We start from the raw sequence: 18,095 nt of genomic DNA, 5'->3' as shown, positions 1-18,095 counted from the left end.
GTAATTTAGTGTCTTGATTACTTTTAGAAAGAATTTATTTAATATGTATCTAGTGAATGAACCAAAAGAATACTAATTTATTCAGTTAACATTGAGTCAGATTTTCTTTCCTGAAGATTTACCTTTTAATAGATATTGGTTTAACATTAATATAGAATTATTATTATTATTATTATTATTTCTTTTTTTGTATGAGGAGATATAGTGTTCTCCCCGTGTCCGCTTGGGTTTTCTCTGGGTGCTCCGGTTTCCTACCACAGTCCAAAAACACACATTGGTAGGTGGATTGGCGACTCAAAAAAAGGGTGTGTGTGTGTGTGTGTGTGTGTGTCGTCCTGTGATGGATTGGCGCCCCCTCCAGGGTGTGTTCCTGCCTTGCGCTCAGTGATTCCGAGTACACAGACATCGAGCATATATCGGTCCACTGGCAAAAAAAGCTGGCACACCACTGACTGTAGACCACTGCCGGTCCACCATCGGACCACTCAGATTACTGTCCTGTACAGGATATAACTCATTTATAATCCCCTCAACCAGATTTTAAATTCACTGAGACTTTTATTATGGAAAACAAACTAATATAAATATTACCAACAACTATGAGAGATATAATAATATGTTAACAGTGGGCTAACAGTGGTCCGCCGTCTCCTTGCTATCAGGGGTAGGCATATCCTTAACCTTTCATGCTTCATTCTTTAATTGTGTTTCTTACTGTGAATTATAAACCTCATTTATAATACAAGTAGAAGTGTAGTTAAAACAAGAATCTGTTATTTATTTCTCTTGAATAGTTTAGCTGCAGCATTTCCCACAATGGCATAATGTTCCAGCATAGCGGAACCCTATTTCAGAAGAAGCAGGTGTCCTCAAACATTTGGCCATGTGGTGTATATGTTGCTGGCCGCTGAAGGCAACAGTGAGCGGTTATTAGCTAAAGCGGAGAAGAAGAGCAAAGGGCTGAAGGCGCTAATTCCATAACACGAGTTAAAATGGAGTGGTAAAGTGCCTCTGGAATTATCTATTAATCATCGGTTTATATGCTAACAATGTTGATAAGTGATGAGCATGTCGTGCCTTAACTTACGGGCTCATAAACGTATCATTATTACAATTAAATTATTTTATATTCTGTAACGTTAGTAGTGGGGCTAGGTTGCTAAGCTAACTCACTGTGGCTCTGAAATTACAATTTTAACGTCTTTTCTTTACGTCCTTGTATTGATTCAGTTACTAACGTTTAACTCATTTAACAGTAATTTCTCGACCATGATGCTTAAGACAATTTTATACGCTTCTGTACGCTATTGTAAGAATATTTTTGGCTTATCAATAATGACAAACCAATTGGTTTTCCTGCAAAAACTTTGGTCAGATTTAAGGGTTTTTGTGGAATTCTTCTAAAACTAGTTTTTTGAGGGTTCTCTATAGGAGGCTTTCCCTTAAAATGTAAAGAAACGTGCCATTTAGCCAGGGAAGGTCAAACTTGCACCCCATTCCATGAACATTTGACAGTAATGACATTTATTGGCCAACACACTAGGTGTCTCATACATTTAGGCTATATTTGCACAGCAGGTGAGGGTGGATCTAATCCAGTGTTACTTTCTTTTGTATGGGACATAGATGTCTCATTATTGTGGCATTGTGAACAGCAAAACACAACAAAAACATTGAATATGGCATACATTTTTATTTGGGACAATTTCATATTTTGTACATCAAACAAATGGGCCATTCTTCAAAATCTTATGTTCCTTGGAAGGAAAGACGAATGAAAACAGGCCAATGTTCGTTGTATGTTTTGTTCAAAATATTTTCATTTAAAATTGGTGGATTAGGGATTGGAAAATTGAGTGACGTAAGGATTTTGTTTTCAAAAGGAATGTTGATAATTTTAAAAAAGCCAAAATTCTTTATCCATTTTCATGGTAAGCCACATTTTATTATATTCCAATTTAAAGATTCTTTCTCAATACAACTTTATTTAAATAAAGTGGCGCAGCAGGTAGTGTCGCAGTCACACAGCTCCAGGGGCCTGGAGGTTGTGGGTTCGATTCCAGCTCTGGGTGACTGTCTGTGAGGAGTTGGTGTGTTCTCCCCGTGTCCGCGTGGGTTTCCTCCGGGTGCTCCGGTTTCCTCCCACAGTCCAAAAACACACGTTGCAGGTGGATTGGCGACTCGAAAGTGTCCGTAGGTGTGAATGTGTGTGTGTCTGTGTTGCCCTGTGAAGGACTGGCGTCCCTTCCAGGGTGTATTCCCGCCTTGCGCCCGATGATTCCAGGTAGGCTCTGGACCCCCCGCGACCCTAAATTGGATAAGCGGTTACAGATAATGGATGGATGGATGGATGTTTATATGAAGGCTGTATAAATGTGGATTACCTGAAAATTATTTTAATCTCTTCTATTTGGGAATCGCAAGATGTTCCCTTGCAAATACAGAAGTTTGTATGTCTGCATTATGGAAAATTGCTGACTATGAAATTATGTATTAAGTCTTTTATCAGTACTCAATTTTGAAAAAGAAAATACATAATTCTGCTATATAGTGGATTGTGAAGTAAAACACCAGTTTGTTTTTCAGACCTTCATTTCAAAATGGAAATGCTTTGTGCACAAACCATTATGTCTCGTGGGCCTGTATGAAGCATTTTACTTGTGCCCACATAGAGTTCAGTGCACATATTAAGTTTAGAAACGTGATCTGTTCAGGCGATGCCACTTTAACCTGCTGTGGTAATGTAGCCGTGGTGATAGTCAAAACATGTGCAGTCTTTGCTTAGAATTGTCTTGAATAAGTACAATTTCCTTTTCAAACATTTCCAAAATCAGTCATATCTTTATCTTTGATGTGAGAAATCGCATCACACATTAAATGTTAAGGGAATGTCTGCATTACCTTGAATAATTGAGAAGAAAAAAAATTACAGTGACTTTATGCCATGTTTTGGGGAATGTAAAGTCTTATGATGGTTTCATCAAAGAAACCATTAATTTTTTAGCACTACAGTTAAGAATTCTAAATTTATCAAATTTAATTTTGATATATGTTCTTGTCATTTTGTGCTAGGGGCCAGAACTGGTTGAATTCACCTGTGGTTCGTGACTCAGAGGTGACTCGAGCAGCACGAAGAAAAAGTTCACACAAAAAAGTAGCATGTATCCTTCCCAAGTTTCATCAAGAGTGATATGTTTGAATGTAGATGTAGTTTGAATGTATAAATTATTTTGGCTGAATCGAGGTATCAAGGTTTACTCCAACCCTCTAAATGATCTATTTCAATTGTTTAGAAAATTATCTTTAACAATTCACCAAAGGCATTTGCAACAGTTGCTATGTTTATATGTATAAACATATAAGTAAACAAATAATCTTGAAGACTGCTAACCATTTAAAATGCCAGTGCTCAGACATTTGTCTTGCCCACTTATGATTTTGGCATTTTTCTTGCATAGTTTTAGGTCTCGTTGGTATTGCAGGTTTTTGTTTTCAGATATGTGGCACTACACTAAACTCTATAAGGTCTATCTTTGGTAGACAGTACTAACTAAGTGTTGTATAAACTAGCAATGCATCCCTGGCATGTATAAGAATGTATTTATCAGTGAAAAACCAGTTCAGGTATGTTGTCCCATTTATTCCTCCATAGTGCTTTGTAATTGATCTTTAACAGTTTGTTAAGTTCCGCTGTCACAGGATGAGTCTCCTTCAGCTTCCACAGGGACTCCAGCTAGAACTGTGCCACGACACACCCCTGGATCTCTTTTCAAACAATCCTGTAAGATTTCTCCCAAAACAATATCTTGTAATGTTCCTCTAAACCATCCTGTAAGATTTCTGTGTTGAATGAACAGAGCAACAGTATTTTCAAAGGTGATTGAAATTCTTACAGATTTATGATGTGGTGAGAGCAGAAGCAGCCACAAGCAGCTGAAACTGAAATAAACAGACAGAAAATGTTATTGGAAAATAATGAATTGAATGCTACCTGAGGCTAATGCTTTATTCTTTTTAGAGCTTTCTTCTCTTTGCTGGTGATATAAATAGGCTGAACATAACAGGGAGTGAATTGGGTGTTTTGAAACTGCACAGAAATATGTACAATATTTTATAAATATGTATAAAAATTCATGTTCCTTATTTCTATCTAAATGATGTGTAATTTCTGTTACTGTGTATTCCCTCTTCCCCTCCCCCCCTATAATCAGTCACCCCCAGAAGTGCGCTGAAGAACCCAGATGTGTCAGCTATTTTGGGCACAGGGAGCAGAATGTCCCGTTTTGTCAACACACCACGTCCTAAAGGGAGCCTCAGCATGGTGAGAGGATAAAACTTAAAAACTAAATGTAAATGTAATGCTTAAGGCATATGCCTAATTTTAAAGCAATTATTTATTATTTTTCTATTTCTCCAATCTAGTGCATATCAAATGAGGTGAAAATTGAGTTGTTTTCCAGTCTCTGAATGAACCAGATAGGCTCATGAACTCAACAGAACTGATTATTTCAGCTTGAGCAGCAGGATGTCACTTGGGCACCATTTTTGTTGAATCTTAACCAATTAAAATTGAAAACATTAACATAAGGGACATTTTATAATTTGTGTGGATTGACATACCTCAGCTAAAATCTGTTCTCTCTCTCTCTCTCTCTCTGCCAATTTATTCCTCAGAACCTGGACGATAGTGACTGGACCAACAGTCTTTATCCATCTCCTCTGTCTGTGCTTGGAGATGGAAGCTTCACTGAGGACATGAGTGCCATCATGCTGAAGGAGGAGGACCCTGGAGAGGCTGGTAAAACACGCACACACACACAAACACACACACAATTTTCTCTGTTTAAATCTCTCTTTTACTATGTCACACTTATTGGCACTTATCAGTTTCCTTCTTGTTTTCTTTCTCCTTTTTTCCTTGATGTTTTTCAATTAGATTTTTTACTTCCTTTCTTAATAGTGGTTAAAACTTGGATAGACATCTTGGAACTTTTTCTGTATGTATTATTGTAGTATAATTTGCCAGGATATTTTTGGTATCACTTGTTTCCCGTTCTTAATTAATTTCTTTCTCTTTTTCTCTTCCTTCCTCTCCCACTTTGTCAGCCTCTGTGAGTCTGTTTCCAGAGTTTCTTCAGTCTTTTCTGCGTCATTCATCCAGCGCAGTGTTTGACCTGTTGGAGGACTTTGAATCTATTTGTCAGGATAAGGTACACACACACACCTGTGATTAATCCCTCATAAGAGGTCAGTAACATGAATGAGAGAAGATCTGATGCTTAAAAGCATTGAACCAATACATTTTAGCATGTTTACGGTGCTGGAACAATACGTAGTGTTTTATACGTACTTTTTAAGATTTAACTGGAAAACTACATTCCTGTCAACAACTGGTTTAATGTTCATTACATGATCAGATATATGGAGAAAGAAAAGGAGCGAAGGAGAGTAATTGCAATGCAATAATAAAATAAATGTTTAAATGGTTAAAGTGAACAATTAACATTTAATAAAACATAAAAACTAAATAAATATTGCTATAATTGAGTGAGTTCACCATGAAGCTGACTGCGAGCTGTTTTTTATAGGTGAATACTCTTCAGAAACTGGTTCTACGCTCAGCCTCCAGTCAACAGAAATCCTCTAAAACTGCCAGCATCACCTGGTTACTGCAGCAGGAAACAGTCACTTGGCGACTCATCACCTCATTATACAGGTACTCTCCCACACACACCTAAAATATACATATTTTTCCTCTTTATTTTTGCTTTTAATCATTTTCTCATGTTTATGTTTTCGGCTTAAATTCCAGTACTTTCTTTTGGCATCTTCATTAGTTGCTTGTGTGCGTTCTTCCCCTTTGGTTCTTATTTTAATCTGTTTTTTTTTCTCTCTTGCTCAGGGACAGAATACAGACTGCCATGGAGGATGGGCTAATGATGGATATGTCTGTAAGTGATGATAGCAGACAGTGACATTTCTATCTCTTTGTTTGTAAATACATTGGATATGTGTTTGCTCCTAAGGTGAAATCCAGAGGCTATAATGATTTTATAATGGCATCTGTTATAGTCAGTAATGGTACTCTAATGTCCTTTTAATTGTGTTATAATGGTTTATATCAGGCTCCCAGTGAAAGTGAGAAGACAATAATGGAACAGTTATTCCAGAGGGACAGCATAATCCGACAGAGCCAGGTCTACATACATGTATACACATACATACATATATATACATGGATAAATGTGCATTATGTTTAACTCTTACTGTTCTTTTCCTGCAGCTGGTGGTGGACTGGCTGGAGAGCATTGCCAGAGATGATATTGGTGATTTCTCAGATAATATTGAATACTATGCCAAGTCTGTTTACTGGTGAGTCAGAATACATCATTGTGTGGTGATCCCAGAGAATCCAGTTCTTAGTTTATTGTCTACTTAGTCTAGAAGACCACCACAAACCACGCAAAAATCATTAAATTATTCAAAGTGCAGTTGAATTACAGAATGTTGGAGTGAAAAATGTTAGATTCTATTCATCTTAAAGTTATCTTAAAATATCCCCCATTCCACAAGTTAACACATTTCCCTGTGCAATGGCAAGATTCAATGTGTCTAATATATTTGTGTGTTTATTAGTGCAGTTTATAGCTGTTTTTTGACCAGTAAGAGTAGTCTTGTCAATCCTTTATTGCCAAATAACCATGAATATCCATGGTCCAGCCTCCTTTTCTTAACGTCTGCAAAGTGATCTTTGGCCAATGAGTGAACTAAGCAGGTTTGCGTCACCACTTGGACTGTGTGCATTGTTTAATTTTTCCAGTGGTACATGGCTTTGCATGCAGCCTGCACACCTGGCTTATTTCATAGTTTGTCAGGTGGTCGGCTCCAGATACCCATATTAATGTGCTAATAAATTAATTTTTTAGTGCATTATGTTTTTTTTCTCCATCCTCCTTCCACAATCACCCTAGGTTGCCCAATCCACATGTGATCAGGTGCTGGTTTCTGAGGCAATAATAGTAAATTAATAGTATCACAGAGACATTGAATAATCCAGAAATATCTGACTGAACAAAAAGTTTCAGAACTTTTGGCAGAATGAAAATTTGCAGGCTAAAAAGAGTGCTGCATCTTCAGAAGAAGCAAAAGGGTGGCTAATTCTCTAGAGTAAAGATTTTTTTAAACCAGTTGATGAATTGTTGGCTCTTATTGAGGAGCAACAGTATTTTGGATAATCTATCAAATGCAAGTTCTAGAACCTTGAAAATAACTGAAGAATTCAGGAACATTCCTGAACAAGGACTCCATAGCATCTGAATCGAAGGAACTGTATTGTTAATTAAAATGTATTGCAGTTATAAAAGCAACAAGCAAAAAAGGAAAATGGAGACTGGAATGTTTGTGTAATTTTAGGGAAAACACTCTACACACTTTGAAGCTGAGGAGAGATCAGTCAAGTGCTGGTTTCAGTCGGCCCCTGGTGACAGAGCTGGATCCTGATGCTCCAGTCAGACAAAAGAGACCTCTGGCTGATCTGGACAGAGAGGACGACGCTAGACTGCTCAGGTTTCTCTTCACTCTCATTCGTGCAGGAATGACCGATGAGGTGAGATTCTAAAACGACAGAAATGTGATTAACATGAATATATATATTTAAATGTACTTATTTTTTTGCTTCGTGTAATAAAAATAAATAAATCTGTTACTCTTACTCTCTCTTGCACCGTATCTCTCACTCAGGCTCAGAGGTTGTGTAAACGCTGTGGTCAGGCATGGCGTGCTGCCACGTTGGAAGGATGGAAGCTTTACCATGACCCCAACATCAATGGAGGTGATATTCTGTTAAATATTCAAATTAAGATACATTTATGAAACCTGTCGATCTATAACCTAACTAGCAACGTTCATACAATGCTTGCTTTCATGAAGTCTGTTGTTAAGTTGCTGAGAGTAGCCTAAACAAACTTTTTTTGTGTTTGTAGGGGGTGCAGAACTGCAGCCAGTGGAAGGGAACCCTCATAGGTGTGTGTGGAAGGTCTGCTGTTGGAGGATGGCAGAGGAGGTAAGTACTTGCCCTGGTACTATTCATTACCCTCTAACTCCCCTTCATACTCTTGCTCTGAAATATCCCTTTGAAATATTCACTGCAAGTACTGATGAGTCCTGCTATATTTCATCTGTTGAATATTTTTTTGTTTGTTTTAATTGTCCACCACTCACAAAAAACAGCAACCGTACTTGACACTTGAATTGAAAAACACATGAATTGAAAAATTTACTATGTGTTTATGGATAATTGTGTACAGGAGCAGTTTAACAGATATGAGAGAGCCATCTATGCTGTACTGAGTGGAAACCTCCGACAGGTAACTTGTCTTTTTCTTTCTCTCTCTCTCTCTATTATATATATATATATATATATATATATATATATATATATATATATATATATATATATGTATATGTATGTGTGTGTGTGTGTGTTTTAATTTGTTTCTAACACTGTTCTTTTTTTCTTGACATTTATGTTTGTTTTTTGAGTATCGGCTCAAAAAACAAAACCCAACAAAACTATTTTAAAAACCATATTAAAATTACGCAGGAAGTAATTCAGTATTTCTAAACACCTCTACTTGATTATATGAAAATACTAAGTCATATGCAAACGTTAGGTGACACTGACCTGTCTTACTGATTTTCTAAGTAAAAATTTCTGAGCACATCTTCTACACAGAACAAGATCAGAGCCAAGCTACGATTGTGGAGAGAGTTGTTTGTACGAGCTGAAAGTTTTTATTCACTCTTTGACTTACCACAGAAACACATTTGTTATTGGGGGCTTTTCAACGTTTGGGTTTCTCTATGCTGTCTTAAAACCTTTTTAAAAATGCTGTTTTTTTCCTGCCACGAGCTGAGAGAGAATAAGGCTAACATACCAGACCAAAACACTCGTTTACAGACACTAGGGCTCTTTGTTAACACATTAGAGCATTTTGGAACCCGCAAACAGATGGGAGAGTTAGCAAATGGTGAGGAAATATCTTCTGAATTTTATGAAAAGTGAGCTCTCTGTAGAGGATGTTTTTGTTTTAAATTAGAAAATCAACAAGGTGTTCACACTTTTTGTATGATAGAATTTCTGATCTCTGCCTTCATCAAAACATTTACAATACGATACTCTCACTCTGTAGCTGTTGCCTGTGTGTGAGTCGTGGGAAGACACAGTTTGGGCGTATTTCCGTGTACTGGTCGACACTCTGCTGGAGCAGGAACTCCGGTCTTCAGGAATGAGCCATGAAGACCTAGAAGAGCTCCCCAGAGAATACATGGAGGCCAGGTAAGGCTCTAATCAGCTGACTGTCCCTTCACTGACAGAGTGATGGGCTTTTTCACACTGCAGGGCAATTGGATTTGTTTCATGAGCTGATGAGATGTAAAAGCTGAAAGCTTTTTTCAATGTTGCATTCATATTGTCAGACTACAGCTTAATTTGTTGGCGAAGTGATGACACAGACTTGAATATGCTGAAGGAGGGGAAGACAAGGTGTAACTTAAATGAGCCTTTCAGACTGCAGGATATGCCCTGAATTGTGTTTGAGCAGAATGTCTGAGGAGCAGAATATTTTAGTCACACTGGTTTACTGCACTAATTATGTTTATATTATTTATTTTCTTGAATTTATTTAAATTTATGACTTGAAAGAAATATCTGGCACCATTTGCTGCATATTATAAGTCTTTATGTATCAACAGATACAGACATGAGCAAAATCCAACCACTGAAACTGGATGTGGTAAATGTAGAAGGCACTCTAGTTCTTGATTCCTTTCTTTCTTAAATGTTTCACATCATATTGTATTTCAGTTGGACAATGGAGAAAGTGTTTGAAGAGCTGCAAGCAACGGAGTCAAAGGTCAGTGTATTTATGATACTTATCAAGCAGTAGGGGTACGGCACGGTGGCGCAGCAGGTAGGTGTCACAGTCACACAGCTCCAGGTTGTGGGTTCGATTCCCGCTCCGGGTGACTGTCTGTGAGGAGTTGGTGTGTTCTCCCCATGTCCACGTGGGTTTCCTCCGGGTGCTCCGGTTTCCTCCCACAGTCCAAAAACACACATTGGTAGGTGGATCGGCAACTCAAAAAAAAAAAAAAGTGTCCATAGGTGTGTGTGTGTGTGTGTGTGTGTGTGTCTGTGTTGCCCTGTGAAGGACTGGCACCCCCTCCAGGGTGTATTCCTGCCTTGCGCACAATGATTCCAGGTAGGCTCTGGACACACCACGACCCTGAACTGGATAAGCGCTTACAGATAATGAATGAATGAATGAATCATGCAGTAGGGTAATAGAGCTACATCTGGGCTATTGGGGGTTGTTTGTTTCTTTGTTTGAATTCAAAGCATGTTTTTATTTCATTATGAAATGTGCTGTTTTAAAATAGAATTAAAACTTACCATGTTACTGGACGTTTACTTATAGGATATATTTACAATTTCTAATGGTCTGTTTTAACACCAGTGATAAAAAAATAAACCATTCAGTATATTATTATTATTAAGCTATGTTTGCCATATAGTTTATTTTTATCTGTATTCACATTCATCAAATTGTGATTGACAGAGGGTTCTGGAGGCAACAAAGGAGCACTACCACATCATCCAGAAATTTGTCATCCTTGGAGACTTAGATGGTAATGTACCAAAGGGGTAGTTTGTGTTTACAGTTCATTGTGATTCTTGTAAGTTTCCTCTGCTCTGTCATATTAAAACGTCAGTGCAGGTACAAAATGTACCTTTTAATGGTACAGCTATGGTCTTCAATACAAGTGGAATTATGTACATTAACTATCATTTAAAACTTGAAAATGGTGTTATTGTACCTTTTCATAACCTAATACTTAAATAAAGAGCATTAGTGAACAAGTCAGTTTTGCAAAACATATGATTGGAAGCTTATTTAGTAAAATACTGGTTCTTAACTAATCTTACTAATATAGACCTTTTAAAGGACATCAATGCTAGTTCAGTACCTTTCATTCCTAAGAGCATGCATGTATTTGTTTAGACTTTGGTGATAAGGACTGGTCTGTGTGTGTTGCAGGTCTCCTGGAGGAGTTCAGTAATTGGTTGGGGAGGAGTCCTCAGCTACCATCTCATCTACTTCGCTTTATGGCACATCTTATTCTGTTCTACCGCAGTCTGGGTATTCAGCTCAAGGTACATAGACAGACACACACACACACACACACACACACACACACACACACGCGCGTGCGCGTACATACAGGTAATTTACATTTACATATTTTTCAATGTGTGTTCTAAGGTTTGAGTATGTCTGTTTTTATCCAGGAGGAGGTGTGTGTGGATGTTTTAAAGGCGTACATCTCTCTGTTGGTGAAGGAGAAGCAAGTGGATTTGATCGCGTTTTATGTCAGTAATCTCCCATCTGACTTGGCAGTGTCTCAGTACGCTCGTTTCCTCGAAGAAGTGACGGAGACAGAGCAGAGGAAACACTGCCTGGAGCTCGCCAGACAGGCTGGTGAGACAAAACAATACACTCAAACACACACAGTCATAAAACTTACTGATTGCTCCTTTAAGTCAGTGAGGTATTAATGTAAAATGAAAATCAGCACCAGAGAGATGGGTGCAAACTTACATTGTTTTGTTTTGGGTTTTTTTAGGTCTTAATGTAGCAGCAGTCACTAAGACAGTGGTAGAGTCCGTCAGAGAGAGAGACAGCGAAGAGTTTTCTCATCATGATCTGACCCCTGCACTCGACACAGGGACTACAGTGGTACAACAAATACACATGCACACACACGCGCTCTCTCTCCATTTCTCTCTTTCTCTCTCGCTCACTTTTGCTCTCACTACCACTCTCTCACTCTCTCTGGGTTCCAGACCCACCACAACCCTGCTCAGGTTGAAATTAATAAGGTGAACGAATTAATAAACTTAACATTAACCTATAATTAAGTATATAAAGCTTAATCTCAACTCAACTGAAAGCATGTGGCAAACCCTAAAGCCCAAGTCCAGAAACATGAATTCCTCTTCTCCACACTACAGAGACTGCAGACAGCAGCAAATTCACCACTAAAGATTTTCTGAGACATTGGTTTGAGTGTGAAGAACAAATTAAAATGTTAAACAAAGGAAAAATATGGACTTCCCCGAAAAATCAGGACCAAACCAGGAAAATTGTGCTGGCTTTGTATTTGTTTCTTTCCTGGCACCTATTATAAACTATGTTCTGTCACAAACAGTGCCCTATGCACTAAATAGTGCGCTTTAAAGATTTATAAAACTCATACCACTACCATGTGTACTACATAATATAGAGGGAGATGTTTGAGATTCAGCCCTAGTGTTGCAGCAGTGTAATTGCAGAGTGGTGCAGACACCAACGCAAAAGTATAAATGCTCACAATGCCATAACACTCTTGCATATGTTAGTCATTTGTCATGATAGTCAGTGCAAAAGCATAAATCGGACTTATCATTGTTAAGAGCTTTAAAGACGGGGGGCACGACTTTTTAACATATACTTTCATTGATTTGGCCTATCATTTGCATTGACATTGGACAATTAAATACACGAGTGAAGGTATAAAAGGGATACTTAACTAAACCCAAACAAATCTAAGGCACTCAAGGTCAAATCCAGTTATTGAATCCATCATGTTTCTCCCACTCTTTTTTTTTTTTCTTCTCATAGTTACTGAGTTACTGACATTGTTAAAAACTAAAGAAACTCCATTGTTGAAGCGTCAGTGGTGTGATAGTGATTTGTTTTGATTTGTGGTGGAAGGAGTGAAGGAAACAGGACTTGGCTACAGTGGGGAGAAAGGTTGTAATGTTCAAAAGTAAACACTAGGGGGCACACAGTGCTAAACACAGTGTTAGGCAATTTCATGAATCTTCCCAATGAGCTTGACGTGGCAGCATTATTTATTTAAAAATGTGCCAGCAGTGCATACTTTGGCAGCTGGATTTAATGTTTTGCCAGGGCATTTGGCCTATGGGCCGTATGTTGTGCACCCCTGCTTTAAAGTTTTGCCAGAAATGTATTTTACATTTGTTCATGGTGCTGGAGAAAACGAGAACTGCATGGTTTTCATAATCTTTTCTGATAATATGAATTTGAACATCAAATAGGGATTAAACATTATAAACCAGATAGAATATTAGAATAGAAATATTGTGTGTATATAATATATAATAAAAAATAGAATATTATATATTAAACCTATTTTCTTATGTGATAAGTGTATAAAATATGAAACTGAATTGTTATTTGTTCCCCTCTTATTCAGTTATTTTTCTGTTTGCCTCTGCAGGAAGATCAGCAAAAGATCGATGTGATTGATTGGCTGGTGTTTGATCCCACCCAGCGAGCTGAGGCTTTGATCCAAAGTAACGCTATCATGAGGAAATTCCTGGGTAGGTGGAGCTTCAGCTTTCAAATATACACATTTGTCTTTCAACATCATTGTAAGTCTGGAAACATGAAAACATTATCATTTGAATAAAGCATTGCTTTTGTGTGTAGATTACACAGGCTGGGCCAGAACTGAGGCAGCTGAAATCACATTAAATATATACATTACAGATATGAATAGAACAAACTGGCTGCAATTAGTTTCAGCTTCACAGAACTATTTATTACTCCTCTAATAATAACCTCTCTCTAATTTGAGTGAGTGCAGCTCAGTTCATGAAATTCAGAATAAAATGGTTTTTATGTTTTTAATGGCACTACAGGTTCTTTGTGTCAAAATTCTGGTTTTTATTTATTGTGGTGAATACAATTTTAACATATGGTCCAATAAATGTCTGACAGTCTGAAATTGCAACAAACCAGTCAGGTTTTTCTCGACTGTAGCTACAAACAAAGCTATGGCATAGTTTTGACAGTCAAACCTGCTCTCCTGAATTCCTCACATTCATTATTACTTTCATTCTTTTAATTTACAGTATTGATAAAAGCACCTAGTGTTTAATCCAAAAATGTTAACAAAAATGTCTCTTACATTGAGTTTGACCCCAATTTTTCTCAAACAAAATGAAAAAACGTAATTATCTATACAAGGATATTAAAGTTGTATAGCAAAGCAAACATGTTGCAAAGTCCTGTGATACTTTTTAAATGGAAAGTAGGACAAAATAAAATTAGATTATCCAAATAAATGGATATAACGAAGAATTAATTACAAATATAAATAAATACAAATCATGGAACTGAGGAGAGCAAAAGTGTATTGAAGCAGCATTGTGTAGCAGCTCAAACTTGCAGCAGTTAGAATGAGTTCTTAAATGCTTTATTTTTCTCTCAGCAAAACATTGTTTTATATCTAGTGTCTGATCTTTCTGTTACAGCCTCTAAGAAGCATGATGCTGCTAAACTGGTCTTTGCCAAAGTACCTGAAGATTCAATGAGAGAAATCTATCGTCAGTGGGAAGAGCATGGCATGAACACGCCTCTTCCTGCTGAGGAGGAGAATGCCATTAGAGAACATCTCTGTATCCGAGCTTACCTGGTGAGAGGCCCTATCTGTTCTCTGCTCTAAATGGCCATTGAATGTGACAGAATCAGTAGTTGTTGTTGTTGTTGTTGTTGTTTAATGCTCATTTTCATTTTGTTTGATATGTAAAGAACATAGTCTAACATGAAATGTCAGACCACCTTTAATATTCATGCAAACCCACAAACAGTTATGAGTTTATCTTAATTAATTGTGTGTGTTTGTTTGTTTCATTAGGAAGCTCATGAGGCCTTCAATGAGTGGTTCAGACATATGAATTCACCCCCTGTAAAACCCACCATGCCAGCCCAGGCCAAGTTCACAGAGAAAGTGGCCTTTGAAATGAAGGAGAATGAGTACAAGGTCATGATTTACACTATGATTTACACTATGATCTTTGCTTCACATTCACCTAGCAATGTACCATCTGGGATGTGTCCCAAATCACTATCACTAATATTGAATATTAGATTGAATGAACTACTGTGTTGTTTTAATTAGATATAATTTCTAACATTTATAAACAAACATCTGTAAACACCTGTTCATCCAACATATCGTTCTGAATTGAATGGTATTAATAGAGTTGTTGCTTCTTTCCTGCGCTAATAACCTCTGGGAAGGCTTCCTACTACTGGATATTCTGAGATATTCTTTATACCTTTCTAACTAATGCTTAGCATTCAGCATGGTGACATTATGCCTAATTCTTCTCTTTGGAAAATTTGATACTTAATTGTGTAGTTGAATACCTCTGTCAGCAATGAGTGCACGTGCCCCAATATTATGTTTTGTATTTTTCTTTTTTGTGTATGTTTACAGATGGAGTATGAGAACTGGCAGGGGAGTCTTGATGCTCTGACTGAGGAGGTGAAGGAGAGGATTTATAATGTTCTGCTGTTTGTGGATGGAGGCTGGATGGTGGATGTTAGAGATGTAAGATACATAGAGTATATACATTCTGTCATATGAAGTCTGGTTCACCTAAACATACAGTTCTAGCTCGTGTAGGTCCTAATTTACTGAATATAAAATGTCTCACAAATGTCGTTTGTGTCAGTATCAGCCAAGGCTGAAAGATTCCTTTTATATTTAAATCACAATTAAAGTTTGCAGTTTTCAAATTACGTGGGGATATTTAAAGAGCAATCAGTACCAACCAAACATTTATGTGCTTTGACTTCACAACCACGACTAACATAACAACAGTCACAATTTGCTCAGTGTTTAAACCTCAAGGTACAAAAAGTGCATGTGATTAAAACAACAGACCTTTAGGTTTTTATAGAAAATATTCACACAGTCACGTTACAGATCAGATGTTTAAAATAACACCTGCTAAAGTTTGTGGGTTATTGTCAGGATGCTGAGGACGACTCTGAGCGTGCAATCCAGATGGCTCTGCTACGGAGACTGTGTTTACCGATGATGACGTTTCTTCTGCTGACTGTTCTCCAAAGAAATGAACGGCACCAGGAGAGTCTCCGCCTTGCCGATATCATCTCCTCTGACCAGCACCGGCTCTATGAGGTCTGACCCTCCTTTTATCTAACTTCCCTTGCCTTATTTATTTTCTATTCTCCTCTCTTCTGCACATAAACACTGTCCTGTTCTAGAATTTTGTAACATCCCAGTCGAATGCACTGTAATGAAATAAAGCATTAAGCCACGGGAGGATGTGAGTAACTGCGATTTTTATCACGGGGAAGGGTGTTTTTGACATGACATGAAGCGGGGTGCCTGAAGCTTCCTTCCCCATTATAAAATTGCACAGTATCAAGTGTCTTTTTGCAAGTCTGTGAGTTTAGTTGTCTGGGGCTGTGTTTTAGCCTTAATCTCAAGAAGGTGGCTGAGTATTATTAACTTGTATGAAAAAAACCTGTAGCACAGCATTTCTATCCTGAAATCACTGTCTTTGGGGCACCGATGTCATTGGACTTGTTTTAGGGGAAAATGGCTTAACCAAGCGATGTACAGCACTGTATTTCTGTGATGAAATCACACTGTTAGGACAGAACTTAATAAAACAGACTAGGTGTTGCATATATTGAGTGTTTGTGTTTTACAAATGGGTTCAATGTGGCTCAGCCAATCCTATTTTATGAATTGAACTATCCTTTTTTTAAAATGAATTAATAATAATTCATTTTCTTTGAGAAATATCATTTGCTACATTTTGGTACTAAAGATGACTGACTGGTCCTTTAAAATGGTTAGAAATTGTTTCCCTTTTGTGAGAAGGACAACTGGCATGTGTCTCTACATAAAATGGCCGTTAGTCTCAAAACCCTTTTTTTTATTGTTATCGATTTGTACTCAAACTGTGTGTCTTTTGTAGGTGTTCTCTAAAGACGAGCTGCAGAAGTTTCTTCAGAACATGAGGGAGTCATCTCTGCTTTTGTTGGATAAAGGGCTGGATCCTCTTGGCTATGAACTTCAGTCCTAAATATGTCTCTGTCTCTCTCTCTCTCGCTCTCTCTAACTCTCTTCTAAGAGTATTTAAATTAGGCAGTGTTTTTTGTTTTGTATTTGAATAAACATTTGTTAATAGTTTAAGTATATATGTGCATGGTTTTGACTGTATTTACTGTGTGAATTAGTCTTCTTCAGCCATCAAATGCCTTTGTGACACAAGTGTTTATGGTAGTAAGATTTTGTGCGTTTAGAAATGAGATGGTCTGTTTTTCTGGTTCTGAAATACTGGAACACAACCATAGTTGTGCTGCTATGAACAGTAGTGTCATTTTTTATTATCTATATATAAATTGAATCTGAATTAATAGCTTAAAATACTTTACTTTGAAAGATAAATATATAAAAAGGAACTGATGTCTTTGATGTCATGCATGCGTGGAGCATGGACCCACTCTGGAAAAAGTTAGATTAGTTGTATGTGAGTGAGTGCCTTACAAAACAGTTTAAGAAAATGATATGCCTTCTAATATATACAAAATACCAAACTGATGTTAAGGTACACCGCTTGATTTTTACAGTAGAGGGACTTGAGAAATTGTCATGACATATTCCTTTGCTGGATTATCAAGGGTACATTAGACCCTTTTTTACAGAAATCGGCGAAGTTCCCTGAAAGATCTGACATATTTTGGTTAAAGTACCACAAAGATCAAACCCCATAGCTGATCTGAAACTATTGGTTTCAGCGCCTGATCCTTTAAATGAGAATGAGCCACAGTTCAATTCATTTAAAGAGCCTATGAGTGAGAAGCAGGAAGAAGAGTTTCTGGTTCTCAGACATTACCTGTTACTTCTGGCCTTTTTTATGTTTACATTTTTGGCCAAATTTATCAGTATTTTCTCTAGTCATTGTGTTTTGTTCTGTTTAACCTCATCCATGCTCACTTGTAAACACTGGTCTTGTAATTGAAGACACTTGGAAGAGCCAGTATCATTCCTGTCTACTCTTTATGTAAGGCGAACGGCTCATTATTTCCTACGTTTACTAGCTACCTCACAGAACATGTCTCGGTGGTCGTTAAAGATTGTGGGTTGGTATGGGCTACAGATCCCAAAATAACAAGTAATGTGCTAAAACGTTGAGTTTAATAGTA

At 37.4% G+C, this 18,095-nt stretch overlaps 1 protein-coding gene across 1 annotated transcript; it reads left to right on the top strand.

Annotated features, from left to right (window-relative positions):
• Positions 1 to 887: 887 nt before the first annotated feature.
• Positions 888 to 17,097, top strand: nup107 (nucleoporin 107). The gene is made up of 26 exons (XM_066668249.1): positions 888 to 1,000; positions 3,073 to 3,161; positions 3,686 to 3,781; positions 4,212 to 4,321; positions 4,675 to 4,798; positions 5,107 to 5,210; positions 5,589 to 5,716; positions 5,903 to 5,951; positions 6,126 to 6,197; positions 6,284 to 6,372; positions 7,414 to 7,606; positions 7,741 to 7,831; positions 7,983 to 8,062; positions 8,307 to 8,366; positions 9,192 to 9,337; positions 9,866 to 9,914; positions 10,617 to 10,686; positions 11,097 to 11,212; positions 11,348 to 11,537; positions 11,683 to 11,795; positions 13,342 to 13,444; positions 14,381 to 14,541; positions 14,764 to 14,889; positions 15,349 to 15,462; positions 15,889 to 16,056; positions 16,865 to 17,097. Exons 1-26 carry the CDS (start codon positions 993 to 995, stop codon positions 16,970 to 16,972), a joined length of 2,757 nt encoding a protein of 918 aa, XP_066524346.1. The 5' UTR covers positions 888 to 992; the 3' UTR covers positions 16,973 to 17,097.
• The last annotated feature ends 998 nt before the right edge of the window (positions 17,098 to 18,095 follow it).

This window comes from Hoplias malabaricus, chromosome 4 (genome assembly GCF_029633855.1).
Source record: "Hoplias malabaricus isolate fHopMal1 chromosome 4, fHopMal1.hap1, whole genome shotgun sequence".
Classification (NCBI taxonomy): Eukaryota; Metazoa; Chordata; class Actinopteri; order Characiformes; family Erythrinidae; genus Hoplias; species Hoplias malabaricus.
This window is presented reverse-complemented; position numbering and strand designations above follow the sequence as displayed.

Coding starts and splice junctions, on each gene's coding strand:
- nup107 (XM_066668249.1), top strand. Junction 3,782..4,211: donor ATCTCTTTTCAAACAATCCT/GTAAGATTTCTC, acceptor CCCTATAATCAG/TCACCCCCAGAAGTGCGCTG. Junction 11,213..11,347: donor GTCTGGGTATTCAGCTCAAG/GTACATAGACAG, acceptor GTTTTTATCCAG/GAGGAGGTGTGTGTGGATGT.